The sequence below is a fragment of the Momordica charantia genome (genome assembly GCF_013281855.1).
Source record: "Momordica charantia cultivar OHB3-1 chromosome 10 unlocalized genomic scaffold, Mcharantia_2.0 BLBB01000010.1, whole genome shotgun sequence".
Taxonomy (NCBI): Eukaryota; Viridiplantae; Streptophyta; class Magnoliopsida; order Cucurbitales; family Cucurbitaceae; genus Momordica; species Momordica charantia.
In genome coordinates this window covers 751,252-770,722 of record NW_028275158.1, presented here as the reverse complement: position 1 = coordinate 770,722, position 19,471 = coordinate 751,252, and the positions used below count along the sequence as shown (strand labels likewise).

At 32.9% G+C, this 19,471-nt stretch overlaps 2 protein-coding genes and 1 long non-coding RNA gene across 15 annotated transcripts; all 3 read right to left on the bottom strand.

The window, feature by feature from the left end:
* Positions 1-128: 128 nt before the first annotated feature.
* LOC111011555 (stress response NST1-like protein) lies at positions 129-1,263 on the bottom strand. The gene has a single exon (XM_088118843.1). It carries the CDS (start codon positions 1,112-1,114, stop codon positions 464-466), a length of 651 nt encoding a protein of 216 aa, XP_087974969.1. The 5' UTR covers positions 1,115-1,263; the 3' UTR covers positions 129-463.
* Positions 1,264-1,341: 78 nt separating this feature from the next.
* On the bottom strand, positions 1,342-11,120 carry LOC111011444 (uncharacterized). Of its 12 annotated transcripts, none has more exons than XR_002601429.2 (6): positions 10,837-11,120; positions 5,948-5,983; positions 5,779-5,856; positions 4,904-5,004; positions 3,045-4,843; positions 1,342-1,515 (listed from the first exon to the last, which is right to left on the bottom strand). It is a non-coding gene; the product is annotated as an uncharacterized LOC111011444 (long non-coding RNA). The 12 variants fall into 12 exon arrangements; XR_015788373.1 differs by having other exon boundaries at positions 4,940-5,004; XR_015788368.1 differs by having other exon boundaries at positions 3,045-5,004.
* Positions 11,121-12,409: 1,289 nt separating this feature from the next.
* On the bottom strand, positions 12,410-15,063 carry LOC111011750 (beta-hydroxylase 1). Of its 2 annotated transcripts, XM_022285639.2 has the most exons (7): positions 14,463-15,049; positions 14,287-14,346; positions 14,113-14,184; positions 13,656-13,790; positions 13,359-13,484; positions 12,808-12,864; positions 12,410-12,715 (listed from the first exon to the last, which is right to left on the bottom strand). In XM_022285639.2, exons 1-7 carry the CDS (start codon positions 14,853-14,855, stop codon positions 12,623-12,625), a joined length of 936 nt encoding a protein of 311 aa, XP_022141331.1. In that variant the 5' UTR covers positions 14,856-15,049; the 3' UTR covers positions 12,410-12,622. The 2 variants fall into 2 exon arrangements, with proteins under 2 accessions (XP_022141331.1, XP_087974967.1); XM_088118841.1 differs by lacking the exon at positions 12,808-12,864 and having other exon boundaries at positions 14,463-15,063.
* Positions 15,064-19,471: the final 4,408 nt, after the last annotated feature.

Sequence of the window (19,471 nt, the reverse complement as noted above, 5' to 3'; positions counted from 1 at the left end):
ATAAATATAATTTCACTAGCTTTAGTTAGTTGTCCATCACACTAGTATTGCTGGAAAAAGATCTCTATTTCGAGTAGATAAAGCTGGAAAAAAGGTCGCAAGTAAACAATTTATGGCAAGACCGTCTATAACCATTGGAACAATTACTAATTTCAGCATTCACTCCCAAGCAGAATAAGCAACCCAGTTAAGTCATTGAAGCATGTAACATTTTATACAGTACAAATTCATATAAAATACAATTCAACAAGCCACTGGACTAGCGATCTCAATGAACAGGCTTGGAAAAGAATGCTTTTAAACTGCTGCTGAGCATGCCTGGCAGCACACTACAAGAACTCGATAACTTGGAACTCCCCTGCGAAAAAACAACGGAACTCCCGGGCAAATGGCATAACTCAGTTCAACAATGAAGGATCATGAACCAAACCAAGGTATCACCATTACTAACCTGCGAAGTAATTTACATACCCCTTCGGATTCTGTTAAGGACGTCGATTTCTTCCTTCTCGTCCACTGTAATCTGAAGAGATGAAACAGCCTGTGCTGCGATAATTCCAGCAGAGATCTCACTTACACCACCATCAACTTGCTTGAAACATAATGTGTGGTGATCCTCGGCATAAGGTGCACCCGAGATTGACCAGTAATCATTCCTAAAACCATGCCACATCGATCCGAATCCATCGATGTTAGAGGTCCAACCAGTCCCTTCAAGTGAACACCTCCCGAACTCCTGCACTGGAATGCCTGGCCTTGTAACACCCATTACGTGGTCAAATTGGCCAGGGCACTCCCAGTGGTTGAGACCCTCATTTTCTAGAAGAATCTTGTACGATTCATCTGAGTCTTCACCAATCAGAACATGCAGAGCAACAGCCTCAGCAATAGCAGCACCTTCTTCATCCAGCCTCTGTTGTTCTTCCTTCTTCATTTGTTTTTTCTTTTCAAGTTCAGATATAATAGCTGCTGAAGTAGCAAGGGCTTTTTCTAACCGCCTCTTTTTCTTCTCAGCTTGTTTCTGACGATCCAACTCATCCTTTACCTGCTTCTTTTTTGCTTTCTTCACGATAGGTTGTCCTTTATTACCCATACTAGCCACAAAACTAGCCATACCTAACTAAGCTTTTCAAAGAACTAATTGTAAGTAGTAGTATATGTATCCTTGTAATTGTTTTTCCATCCTTTCATCATGATGCTATAAAATCTATAGTGGATCACTTTATCGAAAATCTACTATAATTTTACTATCCTAAACACTACACCCACTCAGGTCTGTAGGAGTACCTCATTTTCCTAACAATGCAATCCCAGACAGAGACAACAGGTGATAACAAAAGAGCATATTTGTAAGAAGTCATAGAACCACCTCTTGGCACCAGTCGTCCTAGTTTTCCACAACCTTTCCACTTACCCATTTTGTGCATATCAAATAAACCAAAAAAAGTTTTCCAATGGAAGCAACAAATACAAAGCTGTCTAAACTCGAGCAACTCACATGACCCTTCCGGATGGCTGTGGAATGAAGAGAATAAACTAGTCAATAGTCTTCAAGACCGTAGAAAAAAGCATTGCTGAAGTCAGACTGCTAAAAAAGGTCCAACTTATCAAACCCCGTAAAGAGAAATATAAAATAATCATCATATGTAAACTACAATTTCTAAAGCCATGGAAGAAACAACATGCCTTGCACAGATTTTGTAACGCAAAAATTATTTCAACAAAAAAAAACATGGGTGAAAATGATAGGAAGGGATGTTCACTGCCACCAAATTCTTATATAGCATACAACTAGTAATTATAGAATTTAATAGCCATCGGCTGCCTAAGCAGCAAATCTTAAGTTTGCAGTCGCAGGTTTACACCTTCATCTCTTTCTTTCGCATGACAATTGACTTACATCATCTTTTCTTCACCTACATGCTCCACATGTGATAATCATACCTCATTCAAGAAGGCATTAAACATTCAAAGAAAAATCCAATTAAATGCGGATACAACCCCCATACAAAACATAAACGACCATCGATTCAAATATGACTGAGACTTTGCACCCCACCACCATGACCATCTAATCTAACTATGTACTTCGGAATTGACTAAAAGTAAAGAAATTAGTTTTAGGTACTATCCTCTGATAAAGACACAAGTTTAGGATATTAACTAAACATGTTAGAAACCAGCAATCAGGTCTACAAACCACCAATTACATGCCCATGAGCACACAAAGCATATGTGACTAATCAATTCAAATTTGACAGAGACTTCGCACCCAGCTCCATTGAAAGTCCTACTACTATGTATTTAGGAATTGAGTAAAAGTAAATGAATCAGTCTTAGGTTCCATCCTCTGATCAAGACAAAAGTTTAGGGCGGGCACTAAACTAAATATGTTAGAAACCAGCAATCAGGTCGACAAACAAGGCACTAAATACCCATGATAGTGAGTCGAACATAGTGAATAGTGACCTCGATCAAATATGGAACCTTGAATTTTAAACTTCACAAACTACTTCCACAAATATTTAACATCAGATCGAGATATACAGTAAGCAAAATGTACAGATAAAAGTAAACCCAGCCACCCAGGAAACTCAATCCAAATTCCTCATCGCGCAAGAAAAGAATAAATGTTTCAAGAGAAAGCAAAAGGAAAAGGGAGAGGGGGCTAAATCGCATCTCTCTTTGCCGCTCCGCGCAATCATGGTCCAGGATACTTGACCACAGATTCTAAAACGTTTGATCCGCATCAAAAGCCAAAAGCCAAATTAAAAAGAAATCACAGCAGAAGAGAAGAAAACGTTTACAACCTACGGCAGGTAAGCGCACATTAAGAGCATACGCAAGAAAATTAGGGTTCAGATCCTGGAGCTTTGGATCCAGAAGCGATTCATAAACTTAGTGATGTATGGAACGAAAGCGAGAGACGGCAAACAACAGATGAGTTCCAGAAGTAAGCCGTGCAGAAGGTACATGTCAGAGGAATTGGAAAACAATAAATATACAAATTCGGGATCAAAGAACTCAGGAAAGAGAAGCAAAACCTTTCAAAATGGCAGAAAATAGAAAGAGGTCCCCATCTCCATTATACCGATCTCTGAAGTGAAAGCCCCAAGAAAATTTAGGGTTCAGATTTTGCCGGTTTTGGGATCCAGAGACACAGAGAGAAACGAAGTTACGTTACGTCGGAGAAATAGTAAGATAGAAAACTGACTTTGTGAGAGAGTGAAGATAATTCATCATCCACGAACCATAAGTCGACACGTGGCACAAGATGGCTGGCCTTGATGTAAAGCAAGGTGGAATCCAGAATTATCTGGCTGACACGTTCTTGGCGGCTCGGCCCTCATCGGCTGGCCCACTTCAAACTCGCTTTTACTATATTTTTCCTTTCTTTTTTTTTAAGCAACTTTCAATTTTCCTTCGCTAATAAATTCGCAAATATATTCTCTGTTGGTAATTAAACTAAGGTTAAAAAACACAAATTAATGTATTCGTATCTCCACAATGTATGATATCGTCCGCTTTGGACATAGCCTTTACCGCTTTGCTTTTGGCCTCATACCAATAGAGATAATTGTCTTCTATTATATATCCATGATCATTCCCTTCCCTCAATCACTTAACAAATCCAACACAATTTAGCCTTTGTAATTTATAAACACATTTGACCTCTCATCGATTTATCAATCTATATGTATAAGAAATTTAACAAAAATTTTTACAACAAGGACTAAATTGTTACAAGTTTTAAACTTCATGAACTAAATTATTACATACTATCATATATTAAATTGCAGGACTAAATCATTACACACTAAAATTGAAGGACTAAATCGTTACTTCAATGAAAATTTAGGGACCAAAAATTTATTTTAACAGAGTAATATATATATATATATTTTTTTTTTTCTTTTTCTTGATTTGTTAAATTTCTTTTTGGAGTATAAAGATTTTAGCTACAATATATAAAAGAAGTTAGCAATAGACCCATTAAAAAAAAAACTTAAAATTTATAACACAATTAACATTTTCACATCCTTCAAAAAATGGAACCACAGCAAAAGTTACGGTTTAGCAGCGATAATTGATATATATCTCCGATCCTCTGTACATGTTGTACTAAAAAAACATAAAGATTTAGTTATCTTAATAAAAAACTAAATCAGCCTATTTTATAATTAAAACAAATCTACCAAAAATAGAAACATGAGAATAGATCCAAAGTGGATAGGACACGACTTTTGTTCTTTGTTTATCATTTTATCTACTTTCAGTTTGAGGCAATACTTTGATCTCAAAGTGCTTTCATTCATTGTTGGGTAGCAAATGTAGGTTTTGCTTTGAAGGCAATACAAAGTAGAATTGATGGCAGCTTATTTAACAAAATTTCCCTAATTTATTCTTTATTTTCCAGCTAATTTGATTAATATTTAAAGAAAAATATTGCAATAAAATCATAATTTCTCACGTTTTAGAGACACATTTACCTAAATAGTATAAAATAAATATGTATTATCAAATATGCTAGAAAGTTACATAGTGATATATTAATTAAAATAGATATTAAATTATGTTATGCAGCATAATTTCTCTGCCAAAAATTATTTTTCTTTTTATGTAATTGTCATATTTACCAGCTTGGTCCAATGGAAAATTGAAGATGGATGAAGCACTTATATCCTCTACTCCAAATCAAGAATTACTGCATTAGAATATTGCAGCTGAAGTTTAAAAAAAAAAACTTACCTTGTTTGTTCTCAGAGGTTAATAGCTGTAAAATCTCCAACTTGTGTGATTCTTGTTGGAAGCTTGTATAGTTTCTCATAGTCTACCCTCCAATCTGCAATGAAAAAGATCATTATATTCACTCTCTTAATTTTTGTTGAGTACTTCTAGTTACCTCATATCTGAAAGAAGAGTTGAATTTTTATCTGACTACTTAAGAGATAGCTTGGGTTTATCGAGTTTTGTTCCGACTCCCTTCGAGAAAAGACAACTCCGCTGTATTGAAGAGAGTTCAAACCATAGTAAATATAAAGACAAGTTGAGGATGATTTCAATAAGAGAGCAAAAGCATCTTAAACAGTGAGTTACTTTTCCTTTATTTTTGTCATGGCGTTAAAACTATCTCGTCGACATGAGTTAAACACGACGAAGATTGCAGATGGAATATAATCATACCTCATAGCAAAAGTCATATCTACTAATGTGTAATCACTATTGCTAGAGATTCCTTAACTTCTTGATCTGTGACATTCAGAGGCTCAAAGCTAGTCTCTTGTCACTTAGTTTATAAAGGAACGTGCTCTTGAACTATGGTCATCAATGAGAATTAGTAATGAAAGAAATAGGGGAAAACTTCAAAAGAATAACCAAGTTGGAATCAGTCAGCATTAAAATAAATGATCTAGAAGCACTTGGGCTAACTCTAGAACCACTTCTACCTTGGCAAGCTGGGTGTTGGGGTCGAAATGCATTTCATTAACTCAAAGAGGTCGGGCTATTTGCATTGCAGGGAGGGTTCTTTTAAGTAGATGACTCGTCAAGTCATCGGACTGAAACTTTTTTGGGAAAAAGAACTAGAATAACTTTGTTTTTCGAATAGAGTTGTCAACCTTCTTTTTCAGTTGAATAACTTGTCAAAATCCTTACATCCTAAAGTATAAACTATTACAGGTATCAAAGTTGTAGAACTATTATGGTGATCCAAGCATCATAAAGTTAAAATATCAATATCATACAGTGTCAACCACATAATGTGCTGAGAGAATATACCATTCCATTTAAAATCAAATTTCTGCCAGCCTTGATTTTATTCAATAGTATCCTAAGATCAGTAGACATTAGAGCCTCCTGATTGACCAGAAAAAAAGTAATCAATTTAGTAGAGCAACGAGTCATAATCAGAGACTATTTTAACAGCATCAAAAGCATATTTACCAACCTTAACACCTCCGTTTAAAAAATATCAATGTGCTCCCTGTACAGAATAGCAATAGTTACAGTGAAATCTGTGATTTTGATAAGAAATCTTATTTGGGATTCTTCTACAGCTTTCATTCTCAGCCAGAAACCATCACAAAAAGCAGGACTAAACCTACAAATTCAGAGTGGTTGAAGAGAATCTGAGATTTCCAAGCACAAGATACAAGGGGGTGTAAAACTCACAAGTACACAACAATACACGTGTAAGAACAAAACACAGCCAATGACCAAAAGTGACGAGGTATTATTGAGAAGTCTGAGGGGTAGAATTTTGTGTCCTAAATCCCCCTCAAACTTGAAGAAGATTAAACAAGGCCACGTTTGTCTCCGTGAAGGAAGAAATGTGAGTTGGAAGAACTTTGGTAAAGGAGAGAAACCTGATCTAAAGAAGAAATGTTATGAGCTTCCAATCTACCATAGAATTTGATCACGACTAATATGGAGCTCAATCTCAATGGGTTCAGTATGGGCACAAAACACCGAATTGGAATCTAATGCAGTGGTGCCATATTATCACATCAAGAGATTGAATGACAGCAAGAGAGATTCCCAGTTCATGAAATGAAGATTGAAACCAAATTAATTCAATTGAAACACGCACAAGTGCATGATATTCTGATTCTATGATGCAACAAACAACAGTGATTCTTTAGGACCAGGAGATTTAGTTATCGCCAAGAAATGCACAAAGATGCGATTTAGGGTCAAGTAGGCAAGTGGACTAGTTAGCACCAGAAGAATTGGTGAGAGTGAACTGATCAACAGGTTTATATTATGAGTATCAAGAAGTATGGTATCAGACCAAGCCAGGTGGGTCTGAGCAAAATGACTAAGTTTGTTGATGATAGAGGCAGTAGCAGGTTTGGATGGAACCATATCTACTGCAGTAGATATTGGATTGGTCAAACATAGCCATAGGAGAATAACAAAGGGCTTGATGTGGGCTAAACTAATTGGTGCAAGGAGATAATCCATATTTGGTTTGAGTACTAAATGGAGCTAAAAGAATACAACTCTTCAAGGTCCATAAGAGCAAAAACATTGACCCTACTTCACACCTTTACAGTTATTTGAACAGTATTTCCCTTCTGCAGATCCATGAAGGACCAGAAAAGGGTGGTGGAATCATAGGCAATAAGTATAAGATCATCAACATATGCAAAAATAATAATAAGAGACCCTTGAAGATGCAAGATCAACAACAAAATAATTGATTTAGAATATCTGAATTCCTATATATATATATAAAATAAATAAATAAAAGAAAAAGAAAGGAAGGAGATTGTACGACTCTTTACTAAAGTACTGAAGGTTTCCAACGAACTGTACCCATTACCACTGGATGGAACCATGCAATGCCCAAACTTTCTTTTGACGGTCTTTAAGGCCCAAACTTGAATCATGGGGTTGTTTGCTTTTAGGGAATTTTCATTATTGGCTCATTTTTTCTAAAAATACTTTTAAATATGTATTTTATAAACTAATTACTAATATAGTATTACGTAAAAGTTAGTTATATTTATAACATTTTCTTGAAAATTTGTTATTTTTGCCTGACTGTCTCTAACCAATTGATTACTGCAAACAAAAGTTCATATAATAGTTATTTTTACCTGATTATGACCGATTGATAATTTATCAATTTTAGCAATTCAACTTAACATATTTGTTCTGAGATAAGAAATAAAAATCATTGAAAGTTGAAACTATTCAAGTTGGATCGGTGACTCATTCCAAGTTAGGCATCATCCCAAAATATAATAACAAGCCCTAATTTCAAAAGTAAAATAGGATTCGTGGAAAACTACGTTTCCACTAAGGATTTTCTGAAGTATAAAACTATAATTATTTTTAAATAAAAATAACTAAATCAATATATTAATCATTTATTTAACCATTTGATGGTATCTAAATTTTACCTAGAAAAATATAAACATATACAACTTTAAATATTCATCATCACATAATACCAATAAACGTTGTACAATTTTATTATTATTATATTTTCCTACATCGAGCATAAGATTCCTGTCTATCTAAAGTTGCTTCTTTCATGTAATTTCTGAGGACAGTCGGTTCTATATCAATTTCAAAAAATTTTTAATGTTCAATCATTTAGAAAAAAAAAACCATTTTTTGAAAAGGAAAAGTTAAATTTTGGTTTAAAAAACCACCTTTAGTCTTTTAGTCCTTGTACTCCCATTGAAATAACATTTAATCTATAATTTTAACTTGTGACCATTTATTATTCCAAATTTGCTCCCTTGACTTTAATATGTAACAATTTAATTTTTGTAGTTTAAAGTTTCTAACAATTTAGATAAACTAACGAGAGACAAAATATATTTATAATTTACAAAGACTAAATTGTGATATAATAAGAATAACACTTAATTTTGATGAAATATTTTACAATAAAGATAAAATTATTACAACTTTTAAACTATAACATCCAAGGCACATTAGCATGGCGTACTTCTCCTGTAAATTAACCACAATTTCAGTGTTGAGTTCGAAGCAGCAGATCAAGAAAAGTGAACTGACTCATAAAAGACAAGAATTACGAGAATTACGTGCACGCTTTCGTAAATTCCGCTTTCCACGAAACTTTTTAAATTTTTGTCGTTTACGAATTTTCTCTGGAAACAAACAGGCACTAAAGTGGTGGGACGCAACCAAAGCTGTAGATTAACTTCCAAACTCCTTTGCCAAAAAATAATAATAATAATAATGATAATAATAATAATAATAATAATAAATAAATTCAAACTACTGTTGATGGTAAGAAGTGGGAGACAAGATTGGCATAAAATGGGACCAATTCCGTCCAAAGGGTTTTTCAGGTGAATAGAAAGTATGGAGCCCTCATTCCATAAAATTATATTTCTTCTGTAACCCCCCCTTTCAGTGCAAAGACAAAACACTCCATTATGAAATTGAAGAAACTATTCAAACATGGTAGGCACAATATAAACTAACTACCGCTTAGAAAATAATATTTTACAAGTCAATCCAACGTAGCTAAATAAATAAGATATGCATTACCGCAAAGTTTATATTGACCCCAACTTTATATTTGTTTAACTAAAAGATCTTTAGAAATTCGACCGATGCACTATTTCAATGGCCATAAAACACTTTGCTTACGAAATCGTAATATTTTAGAGTAGTAGGAAATGATTCTAAGAAAAAGAAAAAAAGAGTACATAAATGTTTTGCGTGAAAGACATTTGTATTGTTATCCGTCAAAGTGCTTGAGAGAGAAATACTTAAAAGTCACATTCAAGAGAGTGAGACACCTGAACCTTATTTTAAGAATGTTTATAATTTAAGTACTTTTTCTAAAAGCGTTTATTCTATTAGTCTTCTCAAACTCACGAGTGAATTTACTACACTTCTAAAATAGTAGAAAGTATTAGTCGACCAAACATACTATTCAAAATTTTTCTGATGTTGAAAGACTTATTCGCAAGAATTTTCCTTTATTCATTCATTTTGTCTTCCTTTTTTATGAACTTATTCAATATATATCTATGTATAAAATGATTTTTAAAGTTCTAAAACGCACTTTTGTACTTTCTAGAAGATGCAATTGGGTAAAGCTTCTTCAAAAAATATTAATAGAAAAAATTGTTTACTTAAAAAAAAAAAAGACACTACTTTTTTAAAGTCATTCCAAACTTACCCTATATAAGCGAGTGAACTTGAAATTCGATTTGTATAAATTTAAAAAATATATTAGATCATGCCATCAAACATTATGAAAGATTTAAAAATTAATTTTAATAAGTTAAAAAGTACTTTTTTACTATTTCAAAAATCATGTCAAATTCACACTAAATGAAGAAGTCACTTTAAAAATTCGAAGAAGTCACTTTAAAAAGAGCTCGATGGTAGATGATAGTCGATAAAAATAGATGCATGATAATGAAAAGGATAAGGAATGAAATTATATTTGTCATTTCTACATGCATAGGCCATTCATCAATGAGCAGCAAAGGAACCACCATTTGAATCTTCTCAAAGTTTTTAAAGCAGCTTGTCAGCATAACATCATTGCGTTTGTTAATAAACTAAACAAACCAAAATTAAACATGTGAACCAAGCAAACGAAAAAAGAGCCAAAAAAGAAGAAACCAATAAAGCAAGAATTTGACAAAGTGGGAGCATTTGTTCTTGATAATGGAGGAAGAGGATATTATAAACTATCCATTTAAAGAATTAAAAAGTATAGTGCATGAACCCTCCCACCCCCAGGCCTACGGCTTTCACTTTAGAGAAATGGGTGAGGCATTTCCCGAGGGGCATAGGCGAGAGCGTGAGAAATCGACACGTAAAACCCAATACCCCGAATGGAGACATCAAAATTTTAGGCTGATGCAATCGGCAAAAAGGGGCAATTGATGGGGTTGACTCATTTCATCCCTCGCAAGTGCTTTTTGGTTGGGGCATTTCATCAAACATGTGGAGTGCAATATGGGGTGGATTTGAGTTTTATAAGATTTCAACATTTGATAAAACTATTGAAGAAACATCTCGAAATGCATTAAAAAAAAGGTACGGTGAAACAGAAGAAATCGGAAATCCCATCAAAATTGGTCATGTCTAGATTCTAGGCTTTTTATCAAACACATGGCGCGCGATATTTGGTAGAGTTCGTGGCCAACCTTACCCACAAAGACAAAAACCGCATTAATTATAAAAAGAAACTTTTGTAATTTGCATGTGATTTAGCCTAATAACGACCGGAATTGAATAGGATTTGTTAATCCAAGAAACGTAGACACTCATCGACTCAATAATTATTCTTAAATTAATCAAAGCAGAGCAGATAAACTATTCACCGACCTTATTATGAAATTCCGGTGGACCCATTTCGGCACTAAACTGCTTTGTTTCTGGTCCGAACTTTCGGCATAACTCGTGTGGAAATCGCAGAGAGAGAGAGAGAAATCTCCACACTGCGCCAACGGCGATGACTGCGGCCGCGTCGGCAGGCGCGCGGACAGGAAACTGAAACAGAAGATTCTTAGGTCATTCATTGCGTGTGAAGTGTGAACGCCTCTCTCTTCTCGCAATATAGAATTTCATTTAAAAATGCACGCGATTTATACGGGTTAGTCAACTTTGAACGATTTTTCCTTTATTTAAGTACAAATGAAGATTGAATCTCCGACGTAAAATAAATATATATTTTGGCAATTTTCAACTTTCACATCCACCCAATAACTAACTTAAAACTTTAACTCAATTTAATTGAGTAAAATTTACTATTAAAATGTTATAGTTCGAATCTCTATCATTATATATTATACTAAATAAATTTTATCTTATTTTTGATATTATTATTAATTTAAATTATACATTCAATTTTACAATTTAATAAATATTCAACTTTCAATTTTATATCTAATAAATTTTTTAATTACTCAATATTTAAAAAAATAGATGTATTTGATTATAGATTATATAGACATTTTTTAAAGTTTAATAATGATACAAATTTAAAAGTTTAGAGAGACCTTTTTAAAATTGAGGAGCCTTATTATTTTTATTCTTATATGCTATATTTTTTCTAGTCAATGATCTCTAAATTTATTTATTTTAATGTAATTCTCAATTTAATCTTTAGTCTTTTAAAATTCTAAGTTTTACTTTTAATGTATAGGAATTCTCGATTAAATCATTTTGAAAAAAAGTGATAATGTTTATTAATATAAAGATAATGGATCGTTAAATTATTGTTTTTTTAATATTTTATTAATTTTTTTAAAAAATATTTTTATACATTTCGACATGACCATTTAGAATATATATATTTTTGTTTATGTCTTATTTATACGTAGATTGATTTTCATGTTTCAAGTAACGATTTTCATGTTTCAAATAGCATCTCAAAAGACATGTTCATATGATCCGATATATTAATAAAACTACAGCTTAGCAAAACATTAATTTTGTTTGGTTTTTTATACAAAGGTTATCGACTAAACAATAAATTTAATTTCAGTTCCAATTAAATGTATTTCAAGTTTCAAAATAGATTTTTTTTTATTTAAGTAAACGTCCAACATAAAACTGAGGAAGACCAATGCAGTTTTTTTTTTCATACAAAAATTATAGACTAAACAATAAATTCAATTATAATTACAATTTTGTCTCGAAAAACCCTTTTTCTTCACATCCACGTGATCCCCAAACAAGATTTATTTTCATATCAAAACTAAGAGCTCTTCGTGGAATTATATAATATATATTTGAATTTTTTCTTTTTTTTTGCCCAAATAATTACAAATTTTATTAACTTATGAAATATCCAAAATTACACAAAATTATAACCGTGTTATTTACTTTTTGCTGACGTGTATTTTCTTTTTTCTACTGTCACAGACACAAAGAAAAAGTAGAGAGCAAGTCCTAGTAAAAGCGAAACCTTTCTACCAATTTTACTCTCTCATTCTTCTACCTTTTTACCTCATACAGTAAAAAAAAGGAAAAAGAAGCCGTAATCTAGAAAACATTTCACTTCTCAATATTAAACAGGGAAAAATTACTGCTCAGGGAGGGCCTTTTTATCTTTCCTTCTCATTTTCACATTATAATCAATAGTGGAACCCTCTAAACGACTGGTTGATCATGAACCGTTGATTGATTTTGTGGCCGTTGATTTTATTCTTCTGCTGATTTCCTTCTCCAATTCTTCCATGCCTCCAACCTCCTCTAATTCCTGCACCACACCATTTAAATTTCGAAAATAGTTAATAATAAAAATTTTAAAATTTGCAATAAAACAAATAGATAAATAGATCATAGACTGACCTTTGGACCCAAAAACAGCCCGTAGGGCACACCGTTGAACTTATCCGAATGATGAAGCTAAAGCCAAACCAAAAAAAAAAAAAAAAAAAAATCACCAAAATTTAGTACTTAAATCGTGGACAATATTTAAAATTTAGATTTACACAGACACGTAAATAACTTTTCTACATGCTTGTCCAAAGTCTAAGAATACTATTATATTTTTTAACTCCGTAGCTATTTTCTTATTACAACTATTACCTATATTTAATTAACAGATTAATTTAAAATCATATTTTTGTTTCTAAGCTTTTAACTATTCATTTTGATCTCTACATTTTCTGATTTTCTTAAAACTTAAATTTAAACCCGTTTATTACATATATATTAGCAGAGGTGTACATCTTTCAAAAAAAAAAACAATGGGAACAAATATTTACAAGAAAGGAAAAAAACTAGTATAAAAATTCAGACATGAAAAATATTTAAATTATAACTTTTATTTTAAGTAAATAAAAAAAAGATTTTTGGAGATTATTATTATTGTGTTCTGAAAAGTTTAATTAATTTACCTGGTGAGCGGCAGCGACCCTTCTGAAATAGGGCACGTTGGCAATGGGACCCACAGGGAATCTTTTGTGAACGAGACCGTCGTGGACGAACATGTAGGCCATGCCGAAGACCGTAATTCCGAGGCCCTGCCACAACCCGCCAGCGTGTCAGTAACCCAAAAACCACATTTTCCAGGGCTATTTTCGTCATTTTACACCGTCATTAGCACTAATCCCCAGTCATTAAATAACCATTAAACAGTTGGAATATGAACAAACTGAGATTCTGAAAGATAATGAGAGAGAAATTTTACTTACAGCGCCGAAGCAGAGGCCGGGGACGAGGCCTTTGTGGAAGAAGCCATAAGAGAGGAGAGCTATGGCGGGCAAGGCGTTGGTAATGGCGAAAACATCGTTCAGCTCGAACGGTCCTTCTCTTGGTTTATGGTGCGACTGCGGAAATCAACAAAGTCCAAGCGTCAACCAATCGTTTTTTCTTAAATGTTGTTTGTTTGCTAGGAAAGTGAACATGGAAAATGAGAGAGTTTCACAGTGAATTGTTGTTTAAATTTTCTCAGCGGCCAAACACAACGGAATTCTATAGATAAGAAGGTTTTAGGTACTCCAAGCGTCAGCGATTTCTTTTTCAACCGTTTGTTTGGTAGGAAAGTGAAGACGGAAAATGAGAAAAATTAAGCTTCACAGTGGATTGTTGTTTTCTCAGCAGACAAACACAAATTACGAAATAATAATATAGAGAAGAAGGTTTAGAAACCTCGTGCATATGCCACAAGGAAGCGTGCCAGAGAGCCCTATGAGCCCATCTCGCCCAAAACTCCATGCCGACCTGATAATCTCAAATTGATTGCGAAAAATTAGGCAACGGCAAATCGAATTGAATTCTTCGGGAAAAAGTAGAGAGGTAGAAGAAACGAAATCGAAAACATACAGCAGCGCCAACGGAGAGAGAAAATGTACCAAACATCTCAGAGAAAGAAATCTCTCCGCCCTGCACACCGCCAGATTAAACAATCGCAATTCAGTATTCAGTCAGAAAGAAGACGGCGCCAATGGAAACAAAAACAATTTAAGTTTCAAGATAGAGAGAGATAGTGATATGAGCACCTCCATTTGCCAGTAAAATCGGTAATAAACCGCCATGACGGCCATGGAGGTAATTCCAAAACTAGACATAACCGCAGCAACAAGATAAGTAAAGCGCTCCGATCTCTTCCGAGCCAATTTTTCGGCAACACGAGGAGACGGGATCTGAGGGACCACAATCATCGGTGATCCTTCATCGGCGAGATTCTCCATCTCGCCGGAACTATTTTGATCCTCGACGAGCACGCAGACGGTGAACAGCGATTTTCTCCGAACCTTCCATTGGATTTTACTGTTCCGGAAGACTGCAGGGGGGAGCAGAAATGGAGCTCGAGGTTTAAGGGAGAGGTGGGAAGTAGTGAGGAAGAGATGGGATGGTTTGGGCGCTACGGCGGCGGAGAGGCCGGCCGCCATGGGAGATGAAGGAGAATAGGCGGTGGAGGAAGAGGGAGGTTCTCGGAGAAAGAGACGGCGGCGAAAGGGCTTAAATCCGGAGGTTGAGTGAACAGAGACCACAAGTTTTTGTCAGTTGAAGTGGTGGAGTAAAATAATCTGTGAATAAAATGGTGGAGTTTGTTGGAGCATTTGCTGCCCTTCTTTCTTTTATATACGAAATTGCCATTTTCTCTGTTTCTGTTTTTCTATTAAAAAAATATAGGTAAAATATTTAAACTTGTTTCCGTTTAGTCTCCACTCGATGACATTTAATGTCGAAGTTTCGATTTGATGTACATATATAGATATTTTGGAAAAAAAAGTGGAAATTATGGACGTTGATGTAAATTTTTTAAATTAATAAATAAGATTTTAAATATAACTTAATTAGTTTATAATTATTCCATTTTCACTATCATATCTAAATATATCAATAAGTATAAATGGTGTTACAAAGCCGTAAAAAAATTCCTACATTACCTGAAAATTAATTTGTTGGAACACATGACCTCCTACTCTGATATCATTAGAAGGATAAACAAATCACCACTCAATCCAAAAACTTAAGTGATAGGATAAGTTCGGTAAATTTAATTCATATATTGGATATCTAATAAAGACATTTGACTCACACACCCATTTATCTAAACATGATTGTTATCGTGAAAATTGTTGGGGTGTGGATTGCTAATCTGCAAAACCACAACTTATTCCTAGATTTTAGCTAATTGTAGAAACTTTGAACTAAATCCTCTAATTTAAAATTTCCTTTAGCACAAGCTTTGCTTATAAAGTATGACTAAGTAAAAGTAAAACTTTCCATCTACGCAAAAAAAAATTGTAAGTAATACAATTTTTGTGCATCCTCGTAGAGTTTGAGGTGGGAATATGAGTGGTATTATCAATCAAATTAGTTTGATTAAATCTGCTAATAAAACAATATTGTTGTCTAAACTTGAATAATAAGCTCTTGTAATAAAAGAAAATAAATAGAAATCCATAAGAATTAAGAAAAAAAAAACATAGTTAGACTAAGCTGATTTATTATCCGCTCTTTTTGGAAAGGAGAAAAAACCATGATAGCAATTATGCATAAATTTAGATTAAAAAAAGTGTAATTTTCTTATGTTTCACACAAATATTCAAATCACAATAACTAATAATTGAATATTTACCTAATTATTGGTTTTATGGTGCAAAATTTTGATTGATATTTTAAAATATCATATAAATTATTAATCTCGCAAATTTTTTATTTTTTGAGAAATTTAATCTCACTATTTGATTATAAAAAGGACGGTTAGCTACCATTAGTTAACCGTGAGACTACGAAAGAAAGATTCTTTCTTTCTAAGATTATGTTCCACCGGGGCAACCACCAAATTTTTTGTATTAAAAAGTCGATATTAATAAGATGCATGTGATAATGAGAGGAAAGGGGTACCAAATTTAAATAAATTTTAAACGTGAGATTTAATATCAAAATACAATTCTAGTTGGCTGAAATTTTTACTAATAAATGGCGAATAGGTATCATTCCAAGTAATTCCATTTTAGAAGACTTTACTCAATCAAAACATTTGTATTTCTAAATTCTTATATCTACTTTTTCTAAGTGACTGTGCCTAGAGTGATGGAAAGTTTGCCTAAAACTAGAAGCAACCACCTTCAGATTATATGTTATTTAATTTAGATTATGAAATTTAAGATTTATTTCTATTAAAATACATTAGTATTTTATTTATACTTTATTAGCAAAAAAAAAAGGTTCGGAAAATTGAAGTAAAAAATTAAACACACTTAGGAGAAAGAGAAATAACAATGAAATTTAGTATTTTTCTCAAGATAAAAAATAAGATTTCTTACCTATCTGACACAAGACATCGTCTCACTGCTTTATACAAGAAGATAAGTGACTTGAGAGAAAAACTCAAAACGAAAAAAAATAAGATAGTAATGAACAAATACTTTACATATATGACGAAAGGAGAAATATAAGGCAAGTAGCCAACGGTGAAAAAGAAATTAAAGGGAGATTATTTCCATATTTGTTCCCCTAAACTAAGGGCTAATTGAGGCTTATCGGAGATCAATGAAATAAGTTGAGATTAAGGGAAAAAAAAAAGTAAACTCCTTTGATCCTGCTTAAGGAAGACACTTGCAATCTGGTGGCTGTGATGTTGCAAATGTGGTGTCTTCTTTTTCAATAAGTATAACTAAACTATTATTTGGTATATTTTTAGTCCAAACAATATGCCACAGAGTAAAATCAAGTGCGACATGTGGCCATTTTCGTTTGGACACGTGTGTCTGGGCCTAAGCTCAAGCACTCCAAACACAAATGGCTCATAGTGAAGTAAGCATCAGCTCGACTCTGATCTAGATGTATTATTTTGGTTGACAGAAAATCTACTGATATTCGGTGGAAGGATGATTCTGTTGTCAGAGGAATCTTCTAAATGCTAGTCGAAAAGCGTATTGAATGACAGGTATGACAGTTGCACTGATAAAGCTCTTAATAAAAGGCGAAGTCCCACCTTCAAAACGTACATGATCTCTTGCATTTCATATAAGCTCGATTCAACAACGGCTAGAACTTAATTCTAACTTAAGCTTCAAATTGTACATGGTCAAGTACCACACGACAAACGTGTCACCTCGGTCAAAACCATGCACCAACACATTCTAACCAATGAAACTCAAATTCGAACTATCTCAAACTAACTCATGAAAGAATAATGTAACTATTTTAAGATGTTGATTTTTTTTTCTTAATACAACGTGAGAAAATTTATTAGGAGAGTGAGGGGATGTTTGTGGACCGTAGAATGCGAAAAAGGGAAACAAAGTGAAGGACGATGAAGATGAGGTTGACGGCCGTCGTAGGAACAGCAGACGACAGCTAATCACTTAAAACGACAATCCACTCAACCCCCACACCACGCGCCATCAACTCTTGCCACGTGGCATCAAGTCTCTTCCAAACTACCTTTTTTTAGGGGTGCACTCTATTATTGGCTCCTACGCGGATCTCCTCCAAATTTCAATTTCCGCCCACTACTTGACACGTGGCCATTATGTTATCTCCTGGGACACGTGGCAGTTGGAGATGTTGCTAGAGCGGGACGGCATCTCCCAGCTACTGTTTTAGATAAAATGTTTAGAAGAAAAATTAAGGCCAGACTTCCAAGTAATTCGAATTAAGTCCTAACATTTTACCTTTTGTTCTGTTTTGAGCCCTCGTTTTATTTTACCTTTTTAGAAATATTTCAAAATTTTACGGAATTTAAAAAGAAAAAAAAATCAAAATTTGAAAACTGTTTTTTCAAAAGATTTACTAGTGTTTAAAAAATAATAAAATTAAATGGAATAATAGAGAAATTTTCAGCAATACATTTAATTTTTAAAAGTATATAACTATATTTTAGTAAGATAACTACAATTCAATTCATTATAAAGAAAAAAAAAACTTGTCCAAGAATATTTTGGTATTTTTTGGGCTTTATATCCCCAAATATAAAAATCATTTTTTAGAGTATATGATATATTTAAAGTCAAACAAATATTTGATGTGGAGATATGAACTCTAAAAAAAAGTAGATTAGAAAAGTTAAAAATTCATAACGAAACTTAATTATTTTGTAGGATTGGCACCGACCTCCCCGGTCAACTTTAGGTTGTAATCATAATCCATGAAAAGATTCTTTACTCTTCAAAAATACTTTAAACAAAACTTGTGCAAATTTTCAAACTAAGAATTATGATTTTCTTTTTCTTTTCCATAAAGTGATCATTTTCGTAACAGCTAAAAAGGTAAAAAGTGTGGAAAAAAACAATTTTCCAATGAGAGTTTTGAAGTTTTTTTTTCTTTTTTGTTTTTCTTTTCCATTTAGATGAAGAGGGGAAAAAACGAAATGAATAACAAGAAATACATAATATAGAGACATCCCAATAAAAAAAAATAATGAATCTTTATCTCTATCTTTATCAATATTAAAAGTGGGATAGCATCATAGCAGAGTCTTTTTTTTCTCTCTTTTTTTTTTTTTTTTTTTTGAAAGCGGATAGCAGAGTCATTTCAAGACCTACTTGTCTTTTATATAATTTTAAAAATACAAACCTATCCCTATTAAGCATCGTCATACAGACATACATACATTATTTATATCATTACTTTTATTAAAATTAAAATAATATTTATGTTCTAGAATTAAAATGAAATTAATTTTTTTAAAAAAATTTGAATGAAACATAGAATTGTTATCAAGTGTTAAAATTGAAATGAAACATAAAATTGTTATAAAATATAGTCATTGTCACCTAATAAGTTTCTAGGATCACAAAGTGAGGTCCTCGTCACCATTTTATTCAACCTTGCAGTAGCAATACCTTCTTGTTCTGTTTATTTTTTGTTAATAATTTTTTTTTTGAAAAATATTTTATTAATGAAATTAGTTATTTTTTGTCTTTTTTTAGAAATTATAATTCTTTAAACTAGTTAATTGTTGCTTAGTGTATACACAAGTACCTCTTTTTTCTTTTATTTTTTTTATTAATTGAAATCAGAATTTTATTAGCTAAGAACTTTAAAACAT